The 18,979-nt window shown below is 33.2% G+C and overlaps 1 protein-coding gene across 1 annotated transcript; it reads right to left on the reverse strand.

The window, feature by feature from the left end:
• Positions 1–4,511: 4,511 nt before the first annotated feature.
• LOC148601135 (uncharacterized) lies at positions 4,512–18,757 on the reverse strand. The gene is made up of 10 exons (XM_088555493.1): positions 18,672–18,757; positions 16,945–17,206; positions 14,817–14,886; positions 14,181–14,348; positions 12,523–12,734; positions 11,596–11,665; positions 10,647–10,808; positions 9,106–9,275; positions 5,525–5,644; positions 4,512–4,619 (listed from the first exon to the last, which is right to left on the reverse strand). Exons 2-10 carry the CDS (start codon positions 17,200–17,202, stop codon positions 4,533–4,535), a joined length of 1,317 nt encoding a protein of 438 aa, XP_088411619.1. The 5' UTR covers positions 17,203–17,206; positions 18,672–18,757; the 3' UTR covers positions 4,512–4,532.
• Positions 18,758–18,979: the final 222 nt, after the last annotated feature.

The raw sequence follows: 18,979 nt of genomic DNA on the forward strand, positions 1-18,979 counted from the left end.
AAAAAAATATAAGTATGTAACATAATTTCATTATTAGTATACCTATCATTAGATTGTAATTGTCATTAATCACGTGGTAGGTATCCGACACATAACAACATGCCGAACATTTACCATTGTAGTGACTCCTATTGTAGTATAAAGAAGAGGTTAACCCTTTCCCCAAAACAACACGTGTCACTACACTAACAATTAATTACAATGTTGTTTGTTAGTTCACAATATCAATTTTAATTTCTTGATTTGTATGTTTATGATGTAATACGTGATCGGGAGGTATGGATGCTACGTTTTGGTTTCCGCTGTGTCCTTTTATGTTGATTTATCGCGTGTGGATTTGTGGCTTTTGTACATTTGTACATGGATATGTTTGTTAAATTCTGAGTTCAATGTAAGAAATGATCTCAAGAAACTGAAGCATATAACATGTTTTATGCATTTAAATTGTTTATTGCACCCTGAAAAAATGAAAAAAAATTGAGAAATGATATGATGTCCTACTTCTGTTTATTGAATAACCTATAAGAGTAGTTTTCTTATACAGGTAAGGTCTGACAAAATAACAATTTTAAAGTAGCACTCCAGCTAAGAATCGTGCAAAATGTGATTCATTGGTGGAAAACCCACATATTTTTATTTTTGATGTTTTGTATAAATTGCCATAGTAAACAGAAATTAACAGTCGGTTTTTCATATAACCCAAAAATCATATAGCATGCATTGTAGATTTCAAAATTAAGGGAGAAAACTCTGTAAAGGACACTCACATACAATAGAATCTATTGGAATTTCAATGTTGATTATCTCCTAAGAGCAGACAGACTGGAATGAATGAATACACATTTCAAATTTCAAAAATAATAATATTTAGCCTTTTTTGGGTGAATCACATTTATCAGATTTTGCATGATTTTTACAAAGACAGCTACTTTTAAAATATTACAGTATGTTGTGATATTAGAGGATTATCAAGCGTATTTTGCCAAAGTAGAAAAGCCTGTTTCGTAAAAGTATCGAAACCTCTGGAGGATGTGCTGCTTTGATCTGCCCATAAAATAAGTCGAATTCTCTTTCAGACATTTTTCTTAAAGGATAAAACACAATACCAGTACCATTTCCACGGAAAGTGGGAAAAAATGAAAGGCAAATACATTTGACTTCCTAACAAAAAAGTTACTTCTAAATTAATTACTATAGTTCAGAACTCCAAACAAAGCCAATTTGTAAACGCAAATGATGATTGTTGGTCACGAACCACCTGACAGTAATAATACGTCTACTTAGAATTACTGTATCAACAGTTCTTCATTACACATAAAGATTAAAGAAGGTATGAAAATGTGACGTTGATATCGACCACGAGTTGACCCAAACATGTTAAAGGTGTTAACATTTGCATTTCATAGCAATAAACTGTGCACATATACATTTATCTGTCAAATTGACTTTATTAGATCCGTTCCGCCATTGAGCCACTGTAATATTTAGTTGTTTGGGGAATATATAAACCCACGGACAAAAACATTAACTCTACCACATTTTCTATCCATATTTTTTATTTTGTTTTGTTTATGACTTTTTTTCATGAATTAATGTGTAGTTGTTAAGGAATTCTAGTTTTAAGGAATTCATGGTCTAAGAATCAGGCAAAATAAGTATTAGGTGTGGAACATAAAAAAAAACGCAGTACCTTCATTGCATCATCAAAGTATTTATGCATCATAACATCTATAAATAACTAATGAGGTGTTTGTAAAATATGCCTTTTTTAAGATATTGATAGGTCAAGTTAAGTTGATACACTGTGAAAAAATGGCAGGGAAATTTCACCACACATTTTTCCTATATAAGCAGCAAAAAATATCTACGTCACAGATGCTTATTCAATATTCAATTTGAACAGTTTTTGTAGATGTATTGTATATATTTGAGGCAAAAATTTTACAATTACCATAAAAGCTCTATTTAATTGAAAGAATTATTTATGAGTTACACGCTATTGGATATAGTTCAGACAGAAAATGGTCGTATTCCTCTATACTACTAAAGGAAGAGACGGATTTCTTTGAACCGCAACTCCCCTGAAACCAAACAAGGTCGAATATATTTGTGATGTGAGGTATAAATGTAGCGTTGTGTACTTCCTAAATTTGTCTTTGAAACAATCATTTTTCTACGGAACACGCGAATATTTGGGAAAATATCCAAATTCGAAACTCGTCATTGGTCTGTGTGTTATAATACGCTTTCGCGCATGCTCGATTGACGTACTGTCCATGTGTAATTGTGTTACACGAGGATTGTGTTCATTATTTTGCTTAATTAAACGACATCCACCATTTTCTGTGGTGCAAAACAGTCCAAACATGGAAAGGCATAGAACGTGTCAAATTGATTGATTGTTGGGGTTTAATGTCCGATCAGCAATATTTCAGCTATATTCAGACGATGAACATGAAATGGATGATAGAATGAACATGAAATGAGAAAAAATGGGATGGGACACAAGGATAATAGGGTCGACAAATTTTGATTGCCACAAAATGAAAGGCAGGTATGGGTAGGGTCGGGCAATTGAGCCTCCTGTGGCGGAGCGCAAAGGTTCCTACTCCTATCGAATACTACAGCAGGGTTCTTTAACGTGCGAGGAACGTGGCATCTTTCCCAACACGGTGCACTATTATGGTTTGCTGTCAGGTTTTCCGTATTATAGCCTGACAACCCCAGCATGTAACACGCCAGGGGTACCCCATTCTACCACCTGGGGCACACATCCCAGTTGCTTTGTGGGCAGAGCGCCTAGCCCTGGGCTAGATATCTGAGCACTATTTAGTCGCCTTTTATGACAAGCTTAGCGCTGCTGCAGGCCTATTCTTTTGACACCCGGACCTGCACGTGTCGAATTAAATCTTCCCCTTCTATGTGTAAACATCTGCACCCGAAGTCCGGACCCCAACCCATTTTTATGTGTAAACTGGCATGACTGGTATATCCCCTACCAATTGTTTTGAGTAATTTAAGAATTTATTTGTTAACCTTTTAATTGGGTGGAGCACAACTTTCAGAAATTTAAAGGGTGGATCATCAATCACAAACGAACAGGAAAAGACATTTTCACACATTTAGAATAAGTCAAAGTAAACCTTCCCCCTTTTTATGTATAAAAACACCTACACCCGAAGTCCGCGGGTAAACCTTCCCCTTTTATGTGTTAAACACCTGCACCCAAAGTCAAAGTCAAAGTCCTGACCCTTCCCCTTTTTTATGTGTAAACCCCTACCCAATGTTTTGAGAAAAATATTGAATTATTTAAAATTTACAAATTTATTTTCCACCCTTTTTATTGGGTGGAGCAGAAACTTAAAAGGATATTAGCTACTAACCTCATTTTCTACCCCCCTTCCAAAAAAATCAAAGAAAACAAACAAACAAAAACAATATAAACGACTGGACTATTGATAACAAACAAACAAATGTTATAGTCATGCCAAAATTCCCCGGACTCACGGCAATATCATTTTGTTTGGATCCGTCAAATTAGGACTGTGTCCACACTTTGCTCAATCGACTGCGATATCGCGGATATCTTCTAGTAGACCTTCTTAATTATCGCATAATCGGTTTGAATAAAAACGTATTTTTCATGTACTTTTTTGTCCACAGTTTTTTGTTGAGTCGTACCAGTATTTCGAAATACATTGTCATCATTCTGGCATAGCAACGCTTTGCTTCTCGTAACATTTCTGTTGCTTTTGTATAGGTTTCGCCGCTTAAATTTGGTCAACTTAAAATATTTGCTGAACAAAAACTTTTTACCATGTTCTGTTTGTTCACAGTTTTATGTAATGTCGAAGCGGTGTTCGAGGTACCATATAGTCTCCCTTTGAAATACAAAATTCCTTATTAACTTGTCTTTACATAGGTTTTCGCCGTTTAAATTATGGTGGCCCGAGATAATCACGGAATAATCCGAAATTGTTTATTTTTCGACTCAGTCGCATATCCTTCTTGTTACATGAGCAAGTAACGATTTTCGTTGCTTTAAGGCTTGTTTAAGATTTGGAAAGCTTTAATGAGAATGGTTTGAACCCCTGTCTGGAGATTTAGCTTGATAGATTGAACCTATATGTAGGTTAATGAATACAAAGTTGGTCGTCATGATTAAACGAAATATTGGGAAGTAATTAATATACATGTACATGGAAAAGCTTTCAAATTTAACATTGAGTTTATGTGAATGTTTGTTATGCATATAAAACTATCGTAAAATGACCACGTTGATATATATCTCCTTAACTTTTCCTAAACGATTTAGTGATTTTGGGTGACATGTGGCATATGGACACATTTTATTAAACCATTATCGCGTGAAATTTAATCAAACCATCTTTTAAGATTTACTTCATCTAACGCTGCTCTTCTTGATTGCAATATGCATTAATGTAGTCTATTATTTAAATAAACGCAGTACTCTCAGACTTACTAAACAATTCCATTCGCTTAAAATGATGGAACCTCAATTCTCTTTTTAATTATATTAAAATAGTATAGTAATCTTCAGCCCAGTATCCACTGATTGTTTTCAGTTCTACAAGGGTTCCACATCGCTGTTGGATAATCTATAACAAAGTAAATCATATACAAAATAGTATAACTTCTCCACACAATCTTTCATAAAGTTTTTTTTTCTTTAATACGAAAGAAGTTTCCCTTTTTGTGATTTTTTATAACATTAAAACAGACAACTTTCCATATTGAGACTGATTTTCCAATCTGTATGCCCACAACGTGGAGGGTATCATCTCATGCCCCATTTGCATTTGTTAACAAATATGTAACATATACATTTTGATTATGCCGGCTTATAACATTTCGAGCCTCCAACGAGGCTTTTTTCGACCATAGAACATGATTTTCCATTGGTTGTAAAAATGTATTATTTTAATTTTGAAATTTCAAGTTACTTAAAAAATTATTGTGCATCAACGACTTTCCATGGAATGTTTTATCTGTTTAATAATTTCCAATTAACTTAAGATCAAATAATACTAAGTTTTAAAACATAATTTATGATGGAGCTAGTTTAAATGTAGGGGAAAGTAATCAAGGGAACCAAGGTTACAGTGGTATTCAAAAGAATGTAATCCAGGGACAAAGACCAGACATGGAAAACAGACATACACAACGAAGAACATAAAGTAACTAAAATCATATATACAAAGTAACAAAAGCAATTGAGCAACTCGGACTCCACTAAAAACTAGGAGCATGGACCAGGTGCACCGATAAGGTAAGCGTCCTCTGCTTTTCTAGAAACACCCGCCGAGGCTAGTCGAAAACAACAAGAACACTAATAAGAGAATAAATCATGGCAAAACTTGAGGAAAAGGTTACTTTTATTTTTACTTCTTATCAGTATGTTAATATTTTTTTTATTTTTACATGTTCTTAGCGTGGCATATTCTGAAATAGGTTTATGCTCAAATAAACTATATGAAAGAAACAGCAATAAAATTGTGCTTACATTCAGGTCACCGGCAGGATTACATCCAACAAATATTCCAGCATCAATAGGTCGCTCATGGAAGAAACTTGCAACTGCTATAAAATTTCTTTGTAGATTTGCATTACACAAATCTTTAACCTAAAAAACCGGAAGTGGTAAGTGAGACAACTTACTCATCGTTACTACAAGATCTATCACAATTTCGAGATACCACAAAAATTGACACCAGCAAATAAATGCATCTTATAAGTCATTTGTTTATTTTGTTTCATTCCTCAACAGCTTATTATCCGTCAATGAGATATATAGATATACTGCTGTTGTCGTTTTATAATAAACAAACTAAAATGGGCTGATATAAAGGACATATTATTACGTAACTCTGATGGTATGAAGAGCAACAATGTTGTGATCTTTTTAAGACAATGGCAAGGTAAGGCTTTTTTGTGCTTACATGTGCTTACTTCAGTATTTTTTTTATCATTTTGTGTATTGTGCCCCAACAAATATCAAAGACTATTGAATGGCTGCAACGGGCCTCGGCGATGCTTCGGTCAATTCGGCTATCCTCGTACCAATATGGCTATTGTATATTTTGTTTTCTCCTCGACATGTCGGTCAATGTACATAGATATGTCTGTTGATGTTGTGTATAAGTAAACACACCACCTATATGGCTTATTGTCTTGGTCCCCTTGATTACTCTTTAACAGTCATTTCAAAATAAAATGCAAACATAGTCCTCAGCTAAGAATCAAATAGCTCTACTATCCTGTAGAAGACTCTGGTAGAGTAAAAAGCTATGAAAGATAATCCAGACAGAAAAACCGAATAGATGATCCCGTAATTAGAAAAATATGAATTATCTAAGGGATGAAAATAACCAACAGAAAACCTGTCCTCATTGAAGTTAATGGAAGGCCTGATCATCCTACATCGTAAAACGTCAAGCAAATACGAAAACTGTTGACAAGTCAAATAGAAATTGAGGGACTAGTGAAGATAATAGTAACCAGTTTTCTATAAAAGACAATTTGAAATTGAAGGAGATTCAAGCATGACGTCTACGCACATAATCCGAAAGGAAGTACGCAGGCATACAGATATCTTAGCGAAGACAAAAAAAAATTGCAAGTATTGGTACATGGAACGTAAGAGCATTGTGTGCAATAGGCAAAACAGCTCAAATAATGACAAAAATGAAAAGATATATCGTAAATAGTTTTGGCATTAGTGAATGCAGATGGACAGGATCGGTAAGATAAAGACCCAATCAGGATCTATGAACAATCATATACTCAGGTAGACAAGACAACCATCACAGTAATGGAGTTGCATTAGCCGTATCCAAAGAAATATCAAAGACATTGTACGAACGGGCACCAATTAGCGGTCGGATCATAACAGCACAATTTAGATAAAAATACAGTTATACATGTACAAATATATACACCCACCAACGATGCAGCTGACAGCAAAAATATGATCTATGAAACTCTGCAGCGAGTCGTGGATAACACCTCTAGACATGATATAACTTTCATTTCAATGCAAAAATTAGTTAGAAAATGGATGACGAAAATGGTATAGTTAGATACCCATTGTTTGAAAGCTGAACGAAGTGATAATGATGAACAACAAGTTAGCAATTACATCAATTATGTCCAAGCTTAAAGACATACATAAACATATTTGGATATCACCAAATGGAAACTATGACAATCAAATTGGCTATGTAAATGGACAATTTAAAAGATTTGTTCTAGATGTTAGAATTCTCAGAGAAGCTGATGTTGGTTCATAACAGAAACAAGGTTGAAAATGCATTAAACAAGGACGATTGCATCATCATCTGCAATATAACACGCAAAGTCAAGCACCAGTACTTTCTTGAATCGACAAAGCCATTTAATGCAGTTCACTTCTAACAGCTAAACGAACAGGTAGAAAAGGTAGAGCGATGGAAAACATCAAGACCGTTTGCATCGAAATTGCTAAAAATATCTTTGGCCATAGAAAGAAACTGAGAATGGATCAGTTAAGCGAGATGGAAATGTGTGGAAGAGAGATCAGTAAAACTCAAAATAGATGAAACAAAATCTGAGCATCAAAATATCAAAACTCAGAGACTAATACAGCAAGAAAGATAAGGAGGTCAAGAAAAATATGAGGGATGTCAAAAGTACCTGGTTGTACGAGATGGCCAACGAAGCACAAATATCTGCGAACGGAAAACTATTAACACAGGATGGGGAAATTAGATCCAGGTGGAGTAGTGAATAGACCTGATCCAGTACACCTATGAGACACGTTTAAAAATCGTAATGAACCGAACATAAACACCGATCCACCTACAGAGATTGAAATTGAAAAGAGCCTGAAGACAATGAAAAAAGGGGAAAGCGCCAGAGGTTGATAACATGACAGTGGGAATTCTTACAATTGACATCAAAACAACTGTGGGAGAATTAAATCATATTTTTAGGAAACAATGGACCACTGAAAAGTCTTAGCTGGTAGCTGATACGAAAAGTCTCATAATAAAACAAGCCAAAAATGAAAACATAACAATGGAATTTGGAACCAATTAGCTATCAAATTAACATCCGCAGATGGAAATGGATAGGCCATGTCTTAAGGGTGAATGCAGATGCGCACCTACGGAGTGCTTTAGCATGGACACTATATAAGCAAAACGTGAAAGAGGACAGCCAAAACAGACCATGCGGCGAACAGTCGAAAGAAAGATAGGCACCATTGGATTTATGACAAGGATAGAGGCAATATAATCAGCTCAGGATAGAGATCTGTGGGGAACTTGAATGCAATCTTAATCTCTTGAGGTGGAAATGGAGCAAGTAAGTCAAAATTAAACAATAGGATTATAGATTATTTATTTTCATAGTGGTCTTGTTGTTTACTCAAGAGCAGCCATCAGGATACGGAGATCCAATTGTTTGAAGCATCGCCGATACCCGATGCAGCCATTCAAGGTCGTTTGAAATTTGTTTGAAAACAATACATATTCAATCACCTTTATAATTAACCAACCTATTTAGCAAGTTTTTTTTTAATGTTCCCAAATTTTCATGTTGATCCTATATTTTATATTGGGCCCATTGTTTTGTATGGTTTTCTTTAATTTCTGATATAGACCCTTTTTTATTTATAGTTGTCCCGATCATATGGAACGGAAAATTTCAGACTATTTTACAAAACTAATTTAAAATTATTTTATAAGGGAGGGGTTAATATATATTACTCGTACACATTGATATACGATATGCATTTGCATATGTTTTGCAAATAAAGTCACTGGAATGTTCCCTTCCAAAACACAGAAGAAAAAAAGCTTTAGCGAAAATTGCATGGTATAAAATAGCTAAATGTAATGTTTATATAAATACAAACTGTCGATCCACTGCACACGTATATTAGCAATTTCTACATTTTGTAATACAGTGATAACATTAAGTCACCCAGTTACTCACTAGCGTAGGAAGATTTGTATCGGAAGTGGTTGAAAGTAGATTTTGGTTTAAACGAACGTATTTCCGTTTTATGTGATGATGTGATTATATAACGGAAAACATACGTACTTTGATTCCTTTCTTCCAATTTGGCATAAGAGTATAGTTACACAGTTTGTATATAACCCCTTCTGATTCAGATTCTCCATTCATACAGTGACGTGACAATGGATGAAGTACCTGTGTTCTGCTTTGTACTTGTTTTAAGCTGCTAAGCATATTGCACCATATGAAAGATACTAAAGAGGAGTAATTGATGAAAAGAAAAATAGCATGTAAACATATAATTTCGTTGTATACTCTTGTTATGCTTCATGACATCGACATCATTTAAAACACTATCAGATGGTGCCAATTGTACATTCAATATTACATTGCCAATTAAAAATAGAGAACAGTTAACACTTATTTAAAATTCATGAAAGTGTATGAAAAAGATTCAGTCAAGATAATAAAAACTGAGCAAGGCTCCCTTTGTTATACCCCCGGCGCTTCTCTCCCCTGAAACGATATACAAAACCCTCATAAGTTATCAAAGAATTCAGACATAACAATAAGATTGGATGTGCATCAAAGTGAATCCAGCTGAGTTGGGTATTAAAACATAATCCCCCTTGAACAACCAATGACAAATTTCATTTTGCATCATGAGACCCCAAAAAGGTGAACAAAAATAAAAAAAAAAAAAACCCATAAAGTGGCTTTGCTTCATGTAATGAGGAACCTATGAAAAAATTATCAAATTTCATTCATTGGTTTCAGTTGAGTTGCGGATTAGAAGATAGTCCCCCTTGGTCGACCAATGACAAATTCCATGTTTTGTACCGGGAAATCCCAACGTTCATTCAGATAGGGAAGAACAGCATAGAAGATGCACAATGCGACGAAGATTCTTTGAAAGTTTCACCTAATTCAGTTCAGGGGTCTCAGAGGAGTTTATGGATTAAAAGATGCACCCCTCATTTTGTCGACAAATGACGCCGTCAATGCTTTACACAAGAAAACCCCAAACGAGCATTCTGATGTAAAAAGACAAAATAAAAGGCGCACAATGGCTTCATATTGTAATTAATCTGTGAAAGTTTATCAAATGCAATTTAGTGGTTTTAGAGAATTTGCGGATTACAAGATGCCCCGCCCCGAACCAATCAATGACAAAGTCCATGTTTTGCATTAGTAAATCCCAAAAGTCGAAAGTTCGGGCGAACAAACGGACGGACGCCATGATCGTTTCATATCTTAATTTTTATAAGGGAAGTATAAAAAAAAGAGACTGAAATAAAAAAAATGTACATCATCAAATTTATAGCATATAACTTATAATAAGTTAAAGCAGCAACTATACGTCTAATGGATAAAATGGTGGGATGGACCAGGCGAACTAATTAATAAACGACATTACTGTCGACTGTTTTGATAATTCGTCATGATTTGATCTTATTGTTCTAGTTTTCTATTCTCTGGTATAATTTTGTACCCCTATATTTTCAGCAGATTTAATACATTGATAATTTTTAAGGATATATTACTAACAAAATCTTCGCTACAAAATTAGTCAATAAACTAATTTGAGATTTACAAATATCTGTTTTTCATTTTTATTTATTTACCAGAACTTGGTGTCGTCAATGCTTTCGTAGTTGTCAGTTGTTTTGATGTTGAAATCAATAACTTTGATGGTTGAAAAGTTGATATTGTACTTGTTGGTGCTGCAGTTGTTTGCGTTGGTTGTGAGGTTGTACGATGGCACTGGTTTGGCATTTGTATGGCCGCTAAAAATAAGTAATTCATTTTGCGTAGATTTCACAAAATATTGCGCAACATTCCGACATTTCGGTTAACTATGAATATATAAGGATATGTTTATATATCAAGCGGTTAACTCATATTGTGTTTTCATTCTTGAATTGTCTTCATTTAGTACAAATGTGACGTCAGTTAATTGAAATTTTTTTTTTTTTTTTTTGTATAAAGTATTGTATAGTTTAGTTAATAAAACTAGATAAATACTAGTGAATGTTCTTAAGGCAATGAATACGTACTCAACGGTGCATGAATTTTTAAGGAGCAGTCTTTGTAAGAATCATGTAAATTCTGTAAAATGTTATACATCCCCTAAATACATGTAAAACATATTCTTGTTGTCTTTATGATGAAATGTATAATTATTCATCCAAATCTGTCTGCATTTAGGATATAATCCACATTGAAAATCGGACAGTTTTAATTGTATTATAGTGTTATTAACAGAGTTATCACCCTTAATTTTAGTTCTATGGGACATTCTATATAATATTTATCTCCTTAGAGCACGGGTTATATTATATGAAAAACAATTCCTGTTTACTATAACATTTTAAACAAAATATCAAAGATAAAATATGTATACATATGGATACAATTGTTACCTGGGTGATATTTATACATCCAGTTTATATTAACAGTAAAAAGTAAATACTTAAAGGACATGAAATCTGTACGTATATTACCTATACGCTGTCTTTAAACAAAATTCACTTATCCATGCTAATAATAATACATCCCTATCAAAACACTCACTTGCGTTTGCCTGTGGCGATCCGGGGCAAATCACCAGTCTTTCCCCGTAGTCTCGCTGTACGAAACCAACCTTTTGTTTATTAAAAAAACAACCTATTAATGTGTTTGACCTTTTTGGGGGTGTGTGGGTGCGTTTGTGATGTTGTGCTTGTATGATTTCTCTGAATTGTCCTGTTTTGTTTGCTTCGGGGATTGTTTTGTACTATTTGCCTTTTTCCGATGTTGTAAACGTAAACGGATTTCGCCGTTTTTACCTCTATGTTTAACTGCGGTTACTTCATTGTTTATACTCAAACTTTTGTTTAGTTAGCTATTTCTGCTATTACCGTCATAGTTTTGTCAACGAATTTCAAGAAGTTTATACCTCTATATTGAACTGCTGTCACTTCATTATCTAAACATGAACTGTTGGTTTCAGTAATCTCTTCTCTTTTCAAAGATCGGAATTATCAGAAAAAAACTGAAATTTCGTGAGTTGGGAATATAAGGCGTGTTTTAAACTTCCTTTACTTTATTACAACTTACAAGAACTAGAAGATATCTTGATCGAGTAAAAAAATGATAACTTTTTCAAGGAATAATGTCACTGTTAAAAAGATCTGTTTTTCTTTTTATCATACTAAGTAAATAAAATTATCTATCTATGCCAAATAATGCAAAAAATTAATATTTCGATAACTTTTAGTAACTGTGTTCATTTTGCCTACAAATATTAAAGCCTATATAGCAGACCATAGAAATGGGCAATATTGTAATTGGTAAAGTTACGCAATTGTTTTTTTTTTTCAATCTGCGACACAAAAAAATATTACTACAACCCTTTATACCTAATTTTCTTTTTTATTTTAAAAAAATTCATTGTCAATTTCTTTCGATGGGAGTTACTTAGACCTGTAACGAATATCATAGCAATAAAAGTTCTCCTACCTTCCCATTAATTAGTACAGCTGCCCAATGGCCCTTGGTAGGAATATGTTCCAAGTATGGATAACAGAATGGTTCATTGGTATTGGTGGCTCCGAACATCAGAGTATTAGCGTCGCTTTTATCCATGAACCCAACCAGATTACTCCTCACAAAAGGACATTCGTGAATCTGAACTCTAGGGTGGTTGAAGTTACACATACAAGACTTGGTGGCTTCATTTACAAAAAAAAACAGAAAATAAGAACTGTTTAAACATAAATGCATTTAGAACATTGTAAAGACAAAAAAAAACAAAACAAACAAAAACAAAACAAAAAAAAAAGAAAAGAAAAGAAACATCAACGCATTTTCATTTTTTATTGTCATCTCATTCTTATTTTTACGTGCGTATCTTGAAAAGAAAGGTTAATTCGATTTGTGGCATGAAGTATGTCAGGTATACTTACTTATAATTGTTTCAGGACCACAGACACATCACTTGTGTGTTTTCCATTTTTTTTTTAATTTCTGTTATTCAATGCGTAATTCAACATTGCTTCACATCACATTTATTACAAATTTGTTCAATAAGTCATAAAGTCATGAATTACACGGAGTGTTTTGATTAGAAACCCCTCAAAGGGTATAATAGACAGTGTTATCAACATCTACAGTGGCAGTAAAAGTCGTGTTGGCTTTAGTAAATAAATCTACTTCCAAAATTTTTCCGTCGGACTTTTGACACTATTTTGAATTTTATTCAGACAATTATCTAAAAGAAAAATATTTGTTGAAAACAAATATTGCAGGATTATATAATGGGTCGTATAAATTGTAATTATATAAGTCGCCGAAAAAATCAACAACACCCATGTCAAAAACCCTCCTATCTGAAAATATAATTTTACTCAAGAATGCTTTCTCTCTTCGAAAAGACTATTAATTGAATTCTGCATTGCTTAAAAAATGTGAATGTAATGTTAGAAAAATGAGGTTCTTGACAGAGGTATATTCCCTTTGAAATGTTCATTTTAAGTGCATTTCAATAAGATTATATCTCAAAGAGATATGGAATTTGTTTTTCTTGATTCTGATGGTGCTAATAGTCAAATTGAATTCTTTGTTTTATGTGTTTGGTTTTGGTCCCTGGATTACATTCTTTCCGCTAGAATCTTGGTTACCTTGGTTACTCTTTCATATCACATTTATCCAGCTGATTCTTACAAAGACCGACTCTTAACTGCATTTATTGAATATCAAATACAAGACTTTGATGAGGTGAACTTCCAATTACAAGGAGTATGGGGATGGTTATGGGGATTTTTATGTGGAGGAATGGTAACAATGGTTAAAAACTATACATCTGTTGCATATTTATAAAATTAAAATCAGTTGTGTAATTGTTTAAAAAAATTCAAAATATAAATTTTGAATTGATAGTCTAATTACTAAATGAAAAAAGAAATTAATGCAAATTCTCTGTATACTTGGAAATTTTCTTTGGTGTATTCCTGGTTGATCTTGGTGTAAATGGTAAGTTAGCACCATTCAAAAGGTGAAAGTGATTAATCTCCCCCTGCATGCATTTAAACATTACTGTACTTAATCATGCCAATGATACTAATATTAAGAACGTGTATTTGTATTATAGGAAAATAATAAATAAACCTTAAAACTACCCGATGAATCAGTTGGAATCTTTGTCGATGTTGTCGGCAAAGTTGAGGTTTGTCCTATTGTTGTATGAACTGACCTCTCGCCGACCGTAGACAACGTTTGTTTGGCATTCGTTGTCACCGTTGTAGGGGCAGTTGTCACGATACATGTGTTCGGCATCTTCATACCCGCTTTGTAATATAAAATAACCCCGTTTATTAAATACCAAAATACATTGCACATCAAGGCGATCACTGTTTTATGACATGTTTTGAAACGATATGATTATTACCAGTCATTTGCGATAATCCTTAATAAAACGTACATAAACAAGAATATAAACCTCATTGATAAGCATGAATAATTTTATTTTACAAAAGGAAGACGAAACAATGGAGAAAATTGTTTAAGTTGCAAAAGTTTCGTAGACTATTAAAATCGATGTTTGCTTTTACAAAAGAAGGCTATAATATATTATCATAGAATAGAATGAAAAAATTAAATGCAATTTAAAAAATTCAACAAATAAGCACATTCATTTCTTTACAGTTGTGTATTGGAAATTTCTGTTTAGGACCAAACTTAACTCAAGGAACAAATTTTCAATCTGTTATTATTTTTAAATTTCTGTTATTCCCCAAAAAGAAATGCATCTTAACCTGCGCTTGTTGGCATAAGACCAGAACAATATACCGGTCTGTCTCCATAGTCTCGCTCTACAAAACCAACCTACAAATGAAAATCTTCGCAAATGAGATTTTTTAAATACAAAATATAAAAAAAAAACATTTCGTATTATCAAATCTAGTTTTCTTCTTGAATTAATTCGATATGGTACAAATGACAGACATTGTAGTTAATTAGCATCCAATGAGATATATAAAAGCATCTATTTACTTTTTTATTAAATCTCCAAACAATATTAGATCTACCGAAACGTAAAAAAGTCTTGATTGTATTCGTTCTTTTTTAATATACTTGTTATTGAATGAGACTAATGAAGTAGAAACACCAAAGGGGAAAATGAAGAGCGAAAAGACAATCCTCTTTACCGAGAATAAATCAAAACTACAACACAAGGCGACCCAAGCGGACAACAGAAGGAAATATTCAGACAGAAAAAAAGCAGCATGAATCAATCTGTGAAGTATTATGAAATAAAAATGTAGTTAGGTTGTAGTTTGAAAGATTCTGTGAGCGAATTTGACCCTTGCACTTATGGGTTTATATTTGACATAGCATGATAATTATTTATACTAGTCTTGTTTATTGTATGCTTGTATATACACGTATTAGTACTTTCATCATAGAGACGTGTTTTATTGATATTTTGTAGAATTCATTCTCATGGATTGTGTAATTAGTTTCTGTACTGCATGCTGGGGTCATAATTTTGATCGGCGTATTTATGTTATATTCCTTAAATTCAGGAGATACTACACGTACTGATCCTGTATGTTGCTATAGACTATAAACCTAGTCACATAGATTGGTGGGTTAATATGCTTTATAATGAACTTGGTTTTACATGAGAATTACTTAATTTAGTATTTTGATAAGATCTACGATTGTCATTCATTTATATGAAAAAATTTGTCTATTTATTTATAACTATTACTTAGTATGACTGTTAAATATACTTGATTATTTTCATTATCAATGTTTTCTAAATGCATTCTGCATTCTATTTAAGACAATTTGATGGCAAGTTTTATATAGACTTATATAATCTGTGGTACTTGAATTACCTTAATGTTGCATCGTAATTTTAGGGTTATTAATTTTAATGAATGAAGATTTAGAACAATTTAGAACACTAGTAGCCGTGTTTAATACGACCTGGTTTATTAGGCATACCCTTCCTAATATGGCAATCCCACAAATGATGGGGTTGATATAGTACAGCAACAAAGTAACTGATATTTTTTTGTTCTTCCTATATACTAAATAAAGCCACATATAAAATTAAATCTTTTCATCCAATGGCCTTTTTATATTTACGGAATGCAAGCCATTAAGCAAGTTTTTAAAAGGAACGTAACCTACCAACACATGTCAACCTGGTTGTCAGCTATTTGACATTAAGTACCTAAATGACTTGAAATAAGTTAATTATCCAAGTACTTTCCAAAGCACCAATATATCAAAAATATGCGTTTGAAGTAAACTGCCGTCCATTGCTCCAATTTGACAGTAAATCAGTCTGTTTGGATGGAGAGTAACTTCCCTCTGCTCAAAATTAAAAAGTCAAAGTACGGAATATGAAAAGTCTATTGGATGATTTTGGCAAGAAAATCTGAGTGGTTGGAATAAAGGACGGATTGGATTGACAAGGTGATTCCAATATACCATTCACTAATTAGGAAGGGATATAATTTTGTGATTTCACATGAGGTTAATTGCAAAATTACGGAACTGATAATCTGTAGGCAATAGTCAAAATTGAAAGTCCTTATAGCAATGGCGATATCATCTTACAATATGACTTTTAGACTTGGCTGTCAAGTCCTGATGCATTTAACGACTGTACAACTTTTGATATGTGGACTCCGTAGGCTTAGACCGTTACCTTATATTCTATACCAAATATCCTGAATTTGTCCACAAATTATAACTAAGTTCAAAATCATAGATGCCTTACATTTTTACTATCTTATCAATCACATTTGGAAATCGTGGTTCAAATTTAAAATACTCTTATTAAATTCAGGGTTCAGGGAACACCCTTCAATATTGTTGTGCAATATAACCAGCATCAGTAGTATTGTCCATGTTATATGTATGTACCTTTCCATTAAAAAGAACTGCTGCCCATCTGCCTTTTGTAGGGATATGCTCTAAGAAAGGATAACAGAATGGTTCGTGAGTATTTGTAGCTCCAAAAATAAGTGTATTGGCGTCGTTTTTATCCATGAACCCTAGTAATATACTCATTTGCGAAGGACATTCATGAATCTGCACTCTAGGGTGATTAAAGTTGCAAATACATGTCTTTGTTGAACCAACAGCAAGGCTGGCAAATAGTACAATTATTTGGAATACCATTGCTCTAAAACAAAACAAGTAGGCAAATTATGATTCTTGTTATTTACTTTCCTCTATTTGGAATTGTTTTTTTATTATTTATATTGTATATTATGTTTTTGTGAGAAAGGCAGATTTCTTAATATTTTATTTTTAAAAAAAGACGAATGATGATAGATAAAAAAGTCATATCTAAATTATTTGAAGCATTAAACGTTGTCCAGGTAAGGCCCAAACAGTGGGTGGCACATCTCAAGTTGTGTTTTCAGTCGTCTTCAGACACCATAATGAATTTCACATTTAATTCGAATAAAATAGATTGGTGGAATGAAATTTTATATGTTCCACCAACATTATAAGGTCTGCTTGGTTTCTACATGGAAGGCCTCTTGACTTTCATATTCATCCATAAAGTTTGGAAAAAATGATTGATTTTCACAAATGCCCGCCTTGTGATGAACAATTCAAAAACTTGTGTATTACAGGCACTCTTTTGTTAGTTTGTGGATTGTGTTTGATTTTATTTTTTCAAAATCACGAATCAGATTCGCGTGACGGGTAATTGTGTTTTTATTAAAAAAAAAAAAAAAGTTATGTACAGTTTCGATTCCAAAGTATTCGAAAAACATGGCGGTAGCAATGGCCGATTTTCTCCATGTTGTTATATGAACATAAACTGATTTGGATGTAGAGTATTCGTTAAACATGACGTTGGTAATGGCCGATTTGCTTCAAGCTGTCATACGAACTTACGCAAATTTTGGATGTAGAGTATTCGTTTAACATTACAATGATAATCACCGATTTTCGAAAGTTGGTATAAATGATTTTTTTGATAGGGGCTTATATAGATATAAGAGGTTATGCGGGAAGTAAAGGAAACAGAAATGAATCATTTACAGCTTTCTGAAGAATCTATCCATACCGGGGAAGATCAGTAACTATAAATCATATCAGAAGTGAAAGACTGAAGTCACTGACGCCCAAGTACAATAGGGTGACATTGATGTCGAATAAATCAGGAATGCAAAAAGGGTCAGAGAGCACTGTGAAAAGAATATAGTAAAAGAAAGTACCACCGAATGATTGTCGAGAAGAAAATGCGAGTAATAAAAGGAAGCAAGAGGATTCAGTGGACTCGTAAAAAAGTAAACAAACACGGGAAAAACGTTACTTTAAGCAATGAGTGTGAAGAGAAATGCAGGAAAGACATGAATTAACGTATGTGGAGAAAATAATACGGAGAAATATATGCCCAACCTGCATCAAACCGTCAAGAGATAGCAGACTTCGGATTATGTTGTGGGATTGTATTGGAAGCATATGGGTAGTTATGCTCCATTCGGTGGATTGAACTATGAATACCCCAAAATATATTTCTGTTGTATATAGATGCAAAACATTTTGCACAACAATACAACCAGGTATCGAAAATCAAATTATGAGCTGGTACATAAATATGATAAACAAAACAATAAAATTGTCCCTACCCTTTCTGACCTCTTCACAATTACGATTCAACATATACATCTATATATCTATTCTAAGCTCTGATAAAAGTTGTGTTCAGGCGAAGTGTGGGTCAACTTGGGTCAATATTTAGAATGTATAAAAAGGTGATTGATAGTTCTTAACACTCGAGTTTATGACGAATGCATCTTCATAATTTTTTATGCAAATTTTCAACTCGAGATTCCAAACAAATGCTACTTTCATAAGTTTTGAAGAAGGTAATATTTTAGAAACGATCTTTATTTACTATGCAAATAATTCAAATACCTTGAAAACTACAGTAACA

This window comes from Perna viridis, chromosome 12, assembly GCF_037379345.1.
Source record: "Perna viridis isolate PV_CMFRI_1.1 ecotype Kerala chromosome 12, ASM3737934v1, whole genome shotgun sequence".
Lineage (NCBI taxonomy): Eukaryota > Metazoa > Mollusca > Bivalvia > Mytilida > Mytilidae > Perna > Perna viridis.